At 41.0% G+C, this 14,395-nt stretch overlaps 1 protein-coding gene across 1 annotated transcript; it reads right to left on the reverse strand.

The window, feature by feature from the left end:
• Window positions 1-623: 623 nt before the first annotated feature.
• Window positions 624-13,832, reverse strand: prkaa2 (protein kinase, AMP-activated, alpha 2 catalytic subunit). The gene is made up of 10 exons (XM_077534236.1): window positions 13,437-13,832; window positions 11,786-11,927; window positions 10,977-11,070; window positions 10,633-10,777; window positions 9,085-9,172; window positions 7,433-7,657; window positions 7,194-7,356; window positions 5,935-6,273; window positions 4,831-4,957; window positions 624-4,748 (listed from the first exon to the last, which is right to left on the reverse strand). Exons 1-10 carry the CDS (start codon window positions 13,534-13,536, stop codon window positions 4,495-4,497), a joined length of 1,677 nt encoding a protein of 558 aa, XP_077390362.1. The 5' UTR covers window positions 13,537-13,832; the 3' UTR covers window positions 624-4,494.
• Between the last annotated feature and the right edge of the window lie 563 nt (window positions 13,833-14,395).

Genomic DNA, 14,395 nt, shown 5'->3' on the forward strand with positions numbered 1-14,395 from the left:
TTAACTTCATTATTTTTCATGTACAATAAGTAACTTTAAAAAGTTGTTTTTTTATTTTTTTTTAAACACACTCACGAACTTACATGGTCTCCCAGGCGGGGAAACGAACCCAAGTGACGGTTCCACTTCACCCGGAGCCCAAAGTAATTTTTCTACTTGCTGTCTGATGATGACATCACCTGTGCTGAGGAAGTAGGTAACGACCAATTATGGCTCACCTGTTTTCTGGGTTTGGTCAGTAAACTCAGCCATGATTGGTCGTTAACTACTTCCTCAGCACAGGTGATGTCATCATCAGTCGACAGCAAGTAGAAAAAATACTTTTTAAAGGTATTTATTGTACATGACAAATGAAGTTATCACATTAATTATAGACAAAATATGACTTTTTACTGCTGAAAATGGCTCAATGAGTCTAAGTATCCCTAAAATTGAGTTTAGGTTGCTGGATAAGATTGTGTAACTAATGTTTAGGTTATCATGAATATGTTTAAAAACACTTCTATAATAGTGATTTGAAGCCCAAACCATCCAAACACATTATGCTCACTTTGATTTAGGCACCTTCCGCGACCTTCTGTCAATCAAAGTGTGTGAAAATAGCAACAGAAACGCAACACATCCAACTTTTGTATGTTTGTTTATTATCATTGTTTTGTGTTTTTTTTTTTTTTTGCAATAAATACTCATTAAAGTGCAAAAATCATAACAGCAACTCCATGCAATGCATAACGAGATCAATCCAAAGCCTTCAGAATCAGGCAGAAACAGTGTACACACACGCACACGCACACACAGCGTATGGTAACACAAAACAAGGAACAGCAACACTCACTTTGGTACAACAAGTCAACGTTTGCGTTGTGATTTCGGGTCTTTGGGCGTGTGTGTCCGCCACATTTACACACGTGATCATTTGATAAACATTGAACATGGCTAGCTAGCATTAGCATGCCACTGTTTCTGCATACAGATGTCGCGTGAAATGCTGTCCACAGCGTCAAAAGAAATATGTTGATGCTGCTCATTTCTTGTGTGAGTACAGTGGCAAGTGCTTAAAAAAAAAAAAAAAAAAAAAAAGTACGTTTCACGTGTTTTAATTAACAATTGTATGACAAACTATTTGTACTGTGAGACAAAAAATGCTTACATTTCCGTAGACTAAATCCCAAAATGTCATAATGCGATGCCTTAGCCACTAGGGGGCAGCTTAAGTGAATGCAGAGGATAAAGAATGTACACCGTTTGCGTTCAGATATCCGTTGCTTAAAGGGTTACACCACCTCAACATCGATGCTATTAAGTAAACATGTCTATAGTGTTTTGCATTGTGTGTTAGCATTAAGCTAACTTAAACTTTAAGGCAAAGTTATGCAGTAGTTGGAAATAAACGTGATATGTTCTTTTAGTTTGACACTAAACTTCAAATGGGAGTTGAAATTTAAAAAAAAAAAAATGTTTTTTGAGAATTATTGAATGTATTGAGTTCACTGCCACCATAAAAAAAACAAAAACATTTTCCAGGAAATGTGAGGAATAAAAAGTCATAATTACAACTTCTGTAATGTCAGAAAAAAAAGTTACTTTCTGAGGAAAAAGTCCTACCTAAATAATGTGAGTGATGATGCACTCAATTATATCTTGTGTATATAAAGTGATGGACAAATGAAGCTTCATGAAGCACTTGCAATATTTTTTACTGCTCTAGATCGCACACTTGTTTTAATGATGCAGTGGAAATTGAATCCCGTTGTCTCTTTTTTTTTTTTTTTTTTATGATCAGTGTGTCATTTTGTTTCCTTACATGTTTTCATATTCGTTTGCAACTTGTGATAATATTCAGAAGTAACCGAATAATAAAATAAAAAATAACTAATTTGGAATTGTATAATTAACGTTAATCGCCCTTTCCAGATACAATTCACTTCTTCAGAATCCTAGTTGGCAAAAATGGTGTTCTGGCGCCACCTGTTGCTTTTGGCATGCACTCGACACACAGATTATTATTTTTTTTTTGGTAGTATTATTCTCAATTGAGTTTTAAAGCAGCAAATAAGTGCCAGCAGATATATCCTGCTACACTGGCCTCTTTTTGTTCAACCAACAACAACAACAAAATAATCTTAAAATGCAACATTAATTGATCGGTTAGTTAGTAATTGTGTTACATGGTGTTTGAATTTTGGGATTTATTTATTTTGATTTATTTTAAGTTGTTAGGGGTCAAATTGACCCATATAAAATTGTAACCCAAAACAAAAACCAAAGAAAGAAAATTTTGGCCTTTGGCTGGCCTTCCTTTTGTTATTGTTGTTTTTAACTTGGAATATTAACTGAATACTTAGTAATGTTATGGGTAAAGAATGTTGGATTTATTTTTTTGTATTATTTGTTCCTTTCCTTTTTCCAAAACTAAACATTTTTTGGGGGGGACGATTAAAGTGTCAAGCGGGTCACATTGACCCGTGGTCAACGTGGGTAAGAAACAAATCAAACCGATGATTTAACTGACAACAGCAGAAAGGCAACAGTGCATTGTCGAAAATAAGAGGACGATTCATATTTGACGTTCATAAATAACGGGATACCGATACGGACACTCACACACGGACACACGCACATAAGTAGTCATTTGCATTTGTTTAAGGCAGCTGGAGGAAGTTTTGTATGGCGTGCGCAGACACACACCATCTCACAGTGCTTCTTTGAAAGTTACTTTTAAAAAAAATATATATATATACACACACAGAAAACCCCACATATTAACGGTGCGTCATTCGTGATTTGGCTCATTAGTTATCATGTCATGTGGACAAGCTTTCAAGAAAGGAATTTCAAGAGAAACATTGTCTGTTGGTGGAATTTACTGCACGACAGGTCGCCGCGTCTGTTTTAATTCCATTGCATGGGCGAGCAGCCATTACTCAACTTGTCACGTGTCGACAAGTTTGCGTACGTCGTCGTGAGTGCTTTATCGTGTCTAAATGTCAGATTGTAGCTAGATATGTTTTAGTGTTTTTATACAACTTTGATGTATTTGTGTGCTAGTTAAAGAATGACACGATCATCGATCTTCATTCTGCTTTATTCGTAAATGTTAGCTTGAAGCTAGTCATGTTTTAAGGCTATTTGATTTAAACATTTTGCCCCTTATTTACCACTCTAGTTTAGTTTTTTTTAATTTTGTTTAAATGAATGCTAGATTCGAGTTACCGTAATTAAAATTCAGCATTTTATACAACTGACTTTCTTCTTCTTTAATCTGCTCCATCCCACTTCCATTAATTCACCAGCTTGATGGCAAGGAACAACATTGAAGTGACTTGAGGAGCTTCATCTAGTGCTTTGGTGCCTTCTTGGAACATCTACAGCCAATTTTAAAACATTTAAGGTGGGGGTCACAACTATATGTGAATTTACTCAGACGAATAGCACGGCTTCACTTAATATTTGATTGAATTTAACACTTGTCATTCATGAGTTTTTAAATGTATGCATATATATTGTTCCCAGAATGCATTGTGTGGCGCAGTTAATGATGTTATAAGGATGTTAATCCTCGTCATATCTATTTCTATTACCAGTAATTGAATTTGTGTCGTATTTAACACGTTTATGTCGGTGTATGATTACAAAAAAATAATAATAATTAAACAAACCGTAGTTTAAGTTGTGTGTAAAATTATAACATCCAGGACGACGATTCCCTGTACAAGCTGCATTTCTCATCTGAGGACTGCTTGTGAAATTACAAATTTATGTTTTGATTGTGGCCGGCTGATTAATTAGTCCGACATTACAATTTTATTTCATTTTTTTTTACTTTACAAAATCATCTCATTTGCGGGCCTGATCCGGCCCGCGGGCCGTACGTTTGACACCCCTTTAGCATGATTCCGCTGCTCAGTATTCTCATGCGACGCAATATGAATGAGATGGTGCGCGTCTGTGCCGTGTCATAAATGCAGCAGCGGTCGTACCGAGCAGAACATTCGACTGTCCTGCTGTCATGTGAGGTTCGCTATCGTTTCAAATCAGAATAAAAAGCCTTTAAATAATGCCATCGATGCCTAAAAATAATCTCTCTCCCAAAAAAATAAATAGCAATCTGAAGAATAATAAGAATCTATAAAGTGATTTTTTTGTTTGTTTTGTTTGTTCAGCTACATAGTGAGACTGTGATATAAATATAATATACATGGATAACAGCCTTTTCTATATAGATCCAGAAAAGAATCTTCTACAGCACTCTCAAGATTCCAAACTGACCTCTGATCAGCGTCAGGTCGAAGCGTTACGGTTAACTTGTTCCAGCAGCTGAAAAGGGATGGTGGCTTTTTTTTCTTTTCTTTTTTAAACCGTTGCCATTTTGTCAAGTGAAGATCTGCTGCCTCCCTTTTAACATCCCGTCCCGATAATCAGGTTGCTTTTGACGCCAAGACTCTTGATTGTCTTCCACCTTCACGACCTTCCCAGCCGGCATCCGCTCCTCTCTCAGCGCGCCAGCGTGGTGATCAGACTGGCGCACATCTCAAAGAAGTCCATGGTGTGTGAGCCCTGGCGCGGCGGGGCGAGCGTCGGCGAGCTGCCGCACAGCGAGCCCGGCAGGGACGAGCTGAGCTGAGGCATTTCCGCCGCCTGGCTGGCCGAGTCGATGCTGAGGCGCGGCCGGTGCAGGCCCGCCGTCGAGCCCGACCGCTGAGGGGTGGAGGACCCCGACTTGAAACCCGCCGCCTCGATGATGTCATCTGGGACGCAGGGTTGGGTGAGTTACATTTGATGTGGTGAAGAGCTGGTAAGTAACAATTCACGAGTGTTTTTGTCACCAACCGTCGATGCTCTTGAAGTCGAGGAGGTAGGATCTGTTGTCCACCTGGTAGAGCTGCAGGCTCATTTTCACCAGGTTGCCCGTCACTGGGTTTTTCCTGCGCACTCGCAGATGGTACGGGTTCACCACCTAGTGGACAAATTGGAAAACATTGTATGACACCAAAAGTAAGGCCTGTGGACCACATTTAACCAAACATACTATATACATTTAAAAATAAAGTACTTTACACTCATATCTGTGACGAACCTGGCTCATCTGTTTTTATGTTGTTTTTAAAAATCAAAAGTGGCTCTGTATGAAACATTCCTTTTCGTATTTTCACTATCAAATTTTTAAAAAATATTTTATGCTCTGGAATATTCCATCGAATAGTCGTTTAATGCTGCCAACACCACCATTTTTTTTTTTAAAGGTTGGACGTAAGTTGAGTAAGTACTCATATCTTCTACACACACAAAGTAACAATATTAGCCTATGCTAAACGGTTAGCAATCGCGATTAGCGTTAGCGCGCTAGCAATTACTACTTTAGGTCAACAAACACTATTTATCATTTAGTTTACACGTTCATCAATATACCTACACTTCACTTGTAATAGTGTCTAAAAATTACATAACGACGATACTTCTTCAACATTATTCTTGTGTAAACAAGAGTAGCGCTAGCTGTTAGCTACGAGGTCAATGACTTCCTGTTCCTGTCTTCTTCTGGGCATGTTAAGTAGATGACTGCCCTCTACTGGTTAAGTGATAGAGACCTAAAATCAAGTAACAGGTTATATTTTGGCATTATAGACCTTTTTTTTAAAAAAAAAAATGGCATTCAGAACTTCCTTTCCTGTAGTTCGGGGAAGCTCAATGTGCTGTATTGTCTTTAATAAAAACTCACTAATTAAGTAGGCCTACTAGTCAGTGAGCGCAGACAAATAACATCCACCATTCGGCCACTAGGAGGTGACACTAACAGAAGAAATAAAGCTCAGATAACAGCCACAAAAAAAAGTCAATGTATAAACACATGGTAGCCCAAATATGGTTCCGGAGGAGCTTTGAGGCAGAAAATTTCAGTTGACCTATTTTTGACGTCTACTTTTCCCTGCCCACCTTCCAGTCAAAGCCAAGGTGCTTCATGGCCCTGTACACCTCGGCCATGATGTCATAGGGCCGGCTCTGGCTCCGGATACCCAGGTGCCACTTGGCCTTCTTGACGGCGAGCGGCTTGGGTCGGGTGGTGTTGAGGGCGTCCAGGGGGCAGCGCGCCTTGGGGCTGTCGGCCAGCATCGGCGGCATGCGCTCCGGGTGCGGCTTGACCCCCGGCGGCAGCGGCATGCCCTCCTCGATGAAGGAGCCTTGCGGCGGGCTGGAGGCCAGGTAGAACTCGCTGGCCTGCGTCATGATGCGCCGGTTGTCTATGATGAGGTGATAGGCCACCGCGAGCTGGTCCTGCGAGGGGAGGATGACGATGGAAGTTGAGTAGTTCAATAGAGATCCTGATGTTGACATCACACGTCCAAAAATGGCCGTTAGTGCAGCCATTTTGGCATCTGCCCTTTAACTCATTCACTGCCTATGACGACTATAGACGTCAAAATCCAAGCAAACAGCCAGTTTTAATTTTGAAAAAAAAAAAAAAAAAAAAGAAAATTTAAAATTAAAATTTTAATTAAAAAAAATAATTTAGTTTTAGTTATAGTCTTCTGACTAAATTTAATTAAAGCCTTAGTCATAACTCAGTCACCTGATTGTATTTTAGTTTTAATCCAACTTTAGTCAACAAAAATAAAGAGCAATTTTAGTCGACTAAAATTGGCTTTTGGAGGCCGAGACCCAGTATGTGGTCTCAGTAAGACCAAGACCGATCGCAAGAACGTCAACGCCCGTGTTGTAGGGTAACAGGAATCCGTTCTACGCACAATGGTAGCACTTAGCAATGAAATTGTTGTCATCGTCGTTATTCATAACAACAATGATTAATAACTATGAATGAAAACAATGAATAACTAAAACTTCAATTCAAATTTCTTGTCAAAATTTGCACTGGCTTTTTGCTTGGATTTTTGACGTCTATAGTCGTCATTGGCCGTGAATGAGTTAAGTAAACGGCAAACAATGATTGACAGCTGTTGTGGACCAGCTAGCCAATGTTGCACTTTGTACATGGTGACTAAATCATCAGATGCTAACTGTTACCACACGCAAAATGTGGGAGAAATTTGCGCTGCTAGTTTTCGCCCTCCGCGACATTAACACTGCACCAATAATTTCCTGCCCAGGGGGGCGTGTTCAGAGAAAGTCACGGGACAAAAGGATCTCTATTCCAACTCAAACAGATTTTTTTTTTCATTTTTTATTTTAGCCACTACCTGAGGATCACCGCTGAAGAGGCTGGACACCACCTCGGACTCGTTGCACTCGAACTTGTCGCACACTTCTTTGACGGCCTCCTCGTCCAAGACGGTGGTGTCATACGACGGATCCTCGGGAAACAGGTAGCCCGGCAGATCCTGTTTGAACCACTCGTGCTCCCTGAGAGGACCACAGAGTTGCTCATTGCTCGTTTTGGAAGCGAGCGCGCCCACTCCCACCTATGAACAACTCCGACCTGATGTCCTTGATGGTGGCTCTCTTCAGCGGGTCCACCTGCAGCATGTGCATCAGCAGCGAGGCCACCGAGCGCGTCAGGTACTCGGGGATGTAGAACACGCCCCCTCGGATCTTCTTGAACAGCGTGGGCACGTGCTCGTCATCGAAGGGCAGCGTGCCGCACAGCAGGGCGTACAGGATCACGCCGCAGCTCCAGATGTCCACCTCCGGGCCCGCGTATAGCCTGATGACGAGGCGTGGTGGTATGTTATCAAATAACAAGTTACTTGCGTTAATTACAGGCTTTATGCTTTAGGATTTATATTTTTTAAACCCTCGAATCAGCCTGCCACACAATACCGTACTTAATAATTTTTGTGTCATTTAAAACTAAATCACATTAGAACAATACATATTATTGGCGGAATCATGTTATGTTTTTTGTTCATTTTTTTAAAATAATGTCTTATTTTTTTAAAGGCTTTTTTTCAAGAATATAGCAAGATGAATTGAACATTTCTGCATCCTCAGAGGTCGTCTTGGGTGGTGCCTGATTAAAATGTTTTCATTTGACGGAGATGTTTTTCCATGAATATAGTCGCTTTTTTAAGAACTAAAGCATACAAGCTAATTTGATGACATATTATTGGAGGAATAATGTCTTTTTTTCTAAATATGTTTAATACATTTTTTTTTAAATAGTGTAATATAGCAAAATGTATTGCGCATCCTCAGAGGCCATCCTGGGTGCCTGATTAAAAGTAGTTTTTATTTGTCTGAAATGTTTTTCCATGAATATACTCCTTAAAAATAATAATAATAATAATTCAGCCATACATACAAGCTAATTTGATGCATGCAAATATCAGAAGAGAATAAGGTTGCCCCCCCCCCCCCCCCCAGAATGGTAAGTGTGATATCACAAGAATAAAATTTTATTTTTAGAGTGTTAAATGTATACTTTTTTTTCATCATTAAACTTTGACTTTATTAAGACTTTTTAACCTGACAAAATATGTGTCCATATGTGCACTTATAAAGATTAATACTCCTTCTCTTGGAGATGAAATAGACTATTTCTTAATAGCACAAATGTATCATTACACCTAAGAGTTTTGTTTTGTTTTGTTTTGTTTTGTTTTCTCAAAAAAATGGGCAACTTTTAATTTCTTTGGCATTTAGCCTTACACATGGTAACTAGACTAATTGCAATTTCTGGACAAATTGCGTGAGAATGCTGAAAGCAAATTGAGAGATAAATTATGAAATTATAACCTTGTGATTACTGGACAATGCGCTTTACCAACTGTGCCACCGGGCAGTATCAGACACCTGGTCATGATGATAAGTTATATATATGGAAGTGGGCGTGGAAAGTGATAACTTAGAAAAATGTCAATGACTGTCTCATTGAAAATGAATGGGGAAAAGTTTATATTAAATGTTAAATTGTGCAAATACTGTAAGTAATGCTAGTTGAAATTTGAACAGTGTAAATGAGAAGTATTATGTGGGAGTTGTTACATGGCAAAAAAAGTGTGGAGAATAAAAATCACAATAACGTGTGGGAATGCTTTGAAAGGGAGTCCTTTGAAAAACATGTCTACAATTCTTTGAAAATGATGAATGAATGGTGGCGCGAATCAGTCAGGTAAAAACAGACACACACACCTTCCCGAGATGACCTCCGGCGCGGCGTAGTTGGGCGAACCACAGCTCGTCCTCAAGAACTCGCCGTCGGACATCATGTTCGACAGACCTGTCACAAAACAAAACATACCTCACTGACCAAAAGTGAGCATTTTGGCAAGGCCCGCTTTTCCTGAGACAGGCGGACAAATGTACGCGGTGAAAGAGCACGCTTATATCTTTATCCGCCTTTTACCCGCCAAGTCTCTAAGCTCACCTAATGAGATGACGCCGTCTGCGCCTGTCAGGGCCTCAGCCGAACACTCTTGATACCAGACGCCCCGCTGTGCTCTGACCTTCCCTTATCTTTCATCCCCGGTGTGCTTAACACTGCCTCCAACCGCTTGCCAGTCTGCGGCTCTCCAACAAAACACACCACCCCCGAATGCCCACCCCCGGTTCCCTTCATATCGAATGACACTGGGCCTCAAGGCATCTTGCCCGAGCTGATATAAGACCGAGCGGTTGCTAGGTGACCCCTCACACCCCCGCTGGCTGTTTTGGAAAATGTATTGACCCTTGTGGTCAGATACAGGGAATTCGTATGTTGGAAGTTAAACACAGTTAGTTGTACTAGTTGAACACAAAGCTAACAAATATGATGTTATATGACTGGCAACAGGTGGATAAACAGGTTAATTGTACCTTCTGCCATCTAGTTAAAGAATTGTATTGTTATGCCTGTCACTATATGAAAATAACAGATGTATGTATTTGCAAATAACGCTAAATATTTGCAGTTTGACATTTGTGAATTTGCACATTTTTTGTCGTAACCTATCATCCGTTATTTGCTGAAAAACTTTTCCTATTCACTGTTTTTGTTCTCAAGCCACAGCCATATCTAACATCAAATATTGCTTGTGCGCCATGATAGGACATCTTGGGGCTGACAAACTCCGTCAAAGTAAGAACTTCATTATATATCCAGGCCATAGCCTTGTCTAATAGGGAAAAAAAGGTGATTTGATGCCCTCTTGTGGCATCTATATCCAATTACAACCCTTTAAAGTCTAATAATGGCTGGACTGCCAGTTTGAGGAAGTCATGTGACAGGTGGCTCGCTGCTGATTGGCTGCACCTGCTGACCATATGTTGACATTTAGGTATTTGGCTGAGAACGTTGACCTCTGACAGATTTCTCTAATAGACAAATCTTGGAGGTCTGCCTGCAGAGAAAGGTACTATCGACACAATTGAGGATATAATAAATGACTTGATTTAATAATTTAATGAGAAATAACAGGGGCAGATGTTTGAGGAGCAATGTAACGGGTTTGTGATAACGTATGGTGATAATAGTAGCAATGTCAATTTTCGATTCCTGCTATAAAACCTTTATTTGCTATCAGTTTTATATAAATTGTTTGGTTTTGCGGGGTTAAGAAATGCAACATTGAACAATTGTAATTTTTACTGCATATTGATGTAGTGGTGGAGCAAAGCTGTCTTGTGCACCATTCCATGAAAAATAGACTTTTTTTTTTTTTTTTTTTTTTTTTTTTTTTTTTTTTTTCCGAAAAATCCTACCAAAGTCAGCAATCTTGGCATTCTTGCTGGCATCCAGCAAAACGTTCTCGGGCTTGAGGTCTCTGTGGACCACCATGTGTCTGTGGCAGTAGTCCACGGCCGAGATAATCTGCTGGAAAAGGCGGCGAGCCTCCGTGTCCTCCACCTGGCGGATAAATGGGAAGGGAAACAAAGAAGGGAGCGGGCGGAGGTTACAAAATGGTGTTTAGAATGGAGGATCATGTTTGGGTTTGGCTCATAGATTTGCTTTTAGTGTCAATGAAAACAAAGCATTATCTTTGTAAAGGCGGAAACAACATTCCACCTTAAATGTCCTTCCAGTGAAAAAATAAATCAACTCTGACCCGTCCATGTTTACAGATGTAGTCAAAAAGCTCTCCACCAGACACATATTCCATCACCATGAAGAAGTCTGTTGGCGTGCTTATTACTTGGTACCTGAAACACAAACACATATTGAGCCAATCGGTTGTATAGAACTGGAGAACCATTAATGCATCGGCTGCTGTCAGGTCTGATCGCAAACCTTCTTAATGTATCTACAATATGTATAATGCATAAAGGCACTAAAACAAAAAGAGCAAGGCAAGGCGGAGCCGTGATCTACGGCTGCTGAGTAACGATGATTAGATAGAAAAAAGGGTCACGGGGAATAGAAGCCCAAATCTCATGAATGGCTGCTCGTGACAGATGTGCCCATCCGCGGTTTCAGTTCACGTCAGCCAACGCGTCAAGCTGCTTGTAAAAAGTGTGTTTGAGCACGTAACGTCCAATACGTCCACAGCGTACCGCCGCAGAGTTCGCATATCTGTCATAACTTGCAGCTTGCCGGAAGGCTGACCCTCAGAGGTTGGCCTAAAAATAACACGGAGATTGCCGAGACGCTCTTTGCCAGACGGAGAGAGTAAGAAAGGGAGAGAGAGAGGAAGCAGGCAAGGTCAACGGGAAAATACTGTACAAGAGCAGCCAAGATGCCTTGCTGAGGATTTAGCCATGCGGGGAGTGCTTATATTAACTTGAGCTGGCTTGTCTGCGTTCGTTCTACCGTCTGTGAGCCTCGCGGGCATGCTCGGTGCGGCGCAGCTGCGGTAAACAAACGGCAACGAGCACAGCAAACGCTACGACGATCCAATAACATTCGTTCCGCACTCACAGCTTAATGATGTGCGGGTGCCTGAAGAGTTTCAGATTCTGGATCTCCCGTTTGATTTTGCCCACCACATCCAGGCTGCGGATCTTCTGCCTGTTCAGGATCTTCACGGCCACTTTATGGCCCGTCAACTGGTGCTCACCAACTAAAAATACAAAATAGGCGCATTTTGGGGCACTGCACACACTTTTATTTATATAGTCCATTTCATATACAAGATTACTCATTGTTGAATAGTCTGCTGCTATGGCCGCTTTAGAGTGCCTTGTTGTGGCGTGGAAAAACCCTAGAGGGTTTATTTAAGTGGATATATTTCCGCAGCTAAAACCTATCATCCATTAGCGCAACAATGAATCACATGGAGCTCCAGCTTGGCCCTGTTCTTCTCAGGCAGGATCTCTATGATGTGCAGGGTGTTGTGAGCAGGTGCGTCGTCATGGTGAAGCAGCCACAAGTTGTCCTGCCACAACTCTCACCTCTTCTCGTTAACGCCGCAGGATGTCTTTGTGGATGTCCTTGTTGATTGTTCAGTACGCATTGAAGGGGAAAACCTCTTAGAGTTGGCATTTTTCGTGACACAACCGTGTATGTCGTTGTAGAGGTGTAAAATTACATCATACTGAGAGCCGTTTTTGCAATTGTGCGACTTATTTTGCTACTTCTGACATTTTAGAGTTGCAGGTGATTGCTTGTGGGTGCCAGAGGGTCGGGAGAGGATTTGCTAATGGGTTGTTTTGAAAACCTGTTGCACAGCTTTTTAGAGCGTTAATGTGCCTAAAAAGCTTCACTTTCAAGCATCATTCAGAAGCATTTGTACAAAAAGGGGAGGGAGGTGATACTGTTCCTTGCCCTATACTCAGCTTGCATCATCATCATCTTTGTAGGCTAAATTAGGTGGATTACGTTTTCCTGGAATGTATTTACTTAACATGATACAACTTGCTGCACATTTTATTGTACTGTATCAGCTCCGTGTGAAATTGATTAATGTAAATACACTGACGTTACACTGTTATTGTTACACGTTTGGCGAGTTGACAAGTTGAAGCTCACAAGGTCACAAGGTGGTAAAACTAGCCGACGCGAAATCAAATGTAGTTCTGTAATTTAAAACGTATTATGTGGCTTTTTTTCCCCTCCAGACTTATATAGCGTGTAAATGGCTTATAACTACTAACACGGCGAGACGCTCGACTGAGTCGCCTAAACTAGAAACGAGGCTATCCAATTAATCACAAACAGAAGGTAGGTTAATAAGCTAAACCGGTGTCCTTTACCACAACGCAGACGCATAAAAAAAAAAAAACTACAACGATATTAAACTAATAATGCTTGTAATACGTGTGTCATTTGTATACAATAACCGAGTTGCTTTAATAATCCATGTAAATCCACCTGCCCCCTAGATAGCGACTGATGGTGGTATGTTTTGGTGGAAGAATTTGACTTTCAAACCAGCTTATTCTCGAAGCGCATTTACGCTATGGCGAGCTTACGTCGCTAACGTTGCTCGGCGTAGATACGCAAAACAACTAACCATCGCTAACTTCGAGTCTACACGTCCAAAAAAGGGGAGGAGGGGGGTTCACGTCAACTACTTCCCAACCGAAACGCATGCAAAACATAAACACGCCAATAATAAACACGACTTAACTCTTTACTTTGCCGAAGGTCCCCACTCCGAGCGTGTCGCCGAGGATGTAATGGCCGATCTTCACCCTGCCTTCGTGCTTCTGCTGTTGCCGCTCTGCCATCTTCTCCGTTCGGCTACGACCGGGGGGGCTCCGCTGCGTTACCGCGGAGCGGGGAGTGAGTGTGCTCGCCTGTGTATCAGCGGGGCGCGCGGAGGGAGGGGCGCTTCGTGTCTTTGCTCCGGGAAGACTGAGCTTGACAGATGACCCCGCCCCTCACGGCTTTAAAGGTGCCCACCAGCGGACGCACTGCTACTACACGTCGTTGCCTTTGTAGCAAGTTCAGCTCCGGTACGCAGAAACAAACGTTCTTTCCTCCACAAAATGAAATCATAATATTACATCGTAACGTACTGTACACACACGCTCATTCACGAAAATGACTGGCAAACCGAATCCCGCGGCGCAGTTGGATGGTTCGGGTTGCAGTAATTTAGGCTCGTGGCCACTAGATGTCAGAAGAGATCTACACTACGACCCTGTCTAACTTTAACGGGGGAGTTTGAAATAAATAAATAAAACATTTTTTGGTCACATTTGCAAAACAGTACATTCGTCGTGACAGTAGTACAAATTAGTAAAATGAGACAAAAATAATATTAATTTTAAAAAGATCTCTTTTTGCCCTATTTTGGACTTGTAATTTGATTTTCAGTGCTAATGCTAGCTTAGTATTGCTAGTGCTCCTATTTTGTTGAAGGTGGACACTTTTTTTTATTTTATTTTATTTTTTACTAGACTATTAAACTATGAATGCTGTGCACTAGCAGAACGACTGTGTCATAACAATAGTCCTTTATGGAAAGTTGCTCTCTTTAGTATATGTGTGTGAGTCACTGCCTATAGTACAGTTTAGTTGTATTTAAGTTTGAATTCAATACATTGTTCTATTTAATCGTTAGAAATGTTTGCTTTTAAACAT

Source organism: Festucalex cinctus, chromosome 10 (genome assembly GCF_051991245.1).
Source record: "Festucalex cinctus isolate MCC-2025b chromosome 10, RoL_Fcin_1.0, whole genome shotgun sequence".
Classification (NCBI taxonomy): Eukaryota; Metazoa; Chordata; class Actinopteri; order Syngnathiformes; family Syngnathidae; genus Festucalex; species Festucalex cinctus.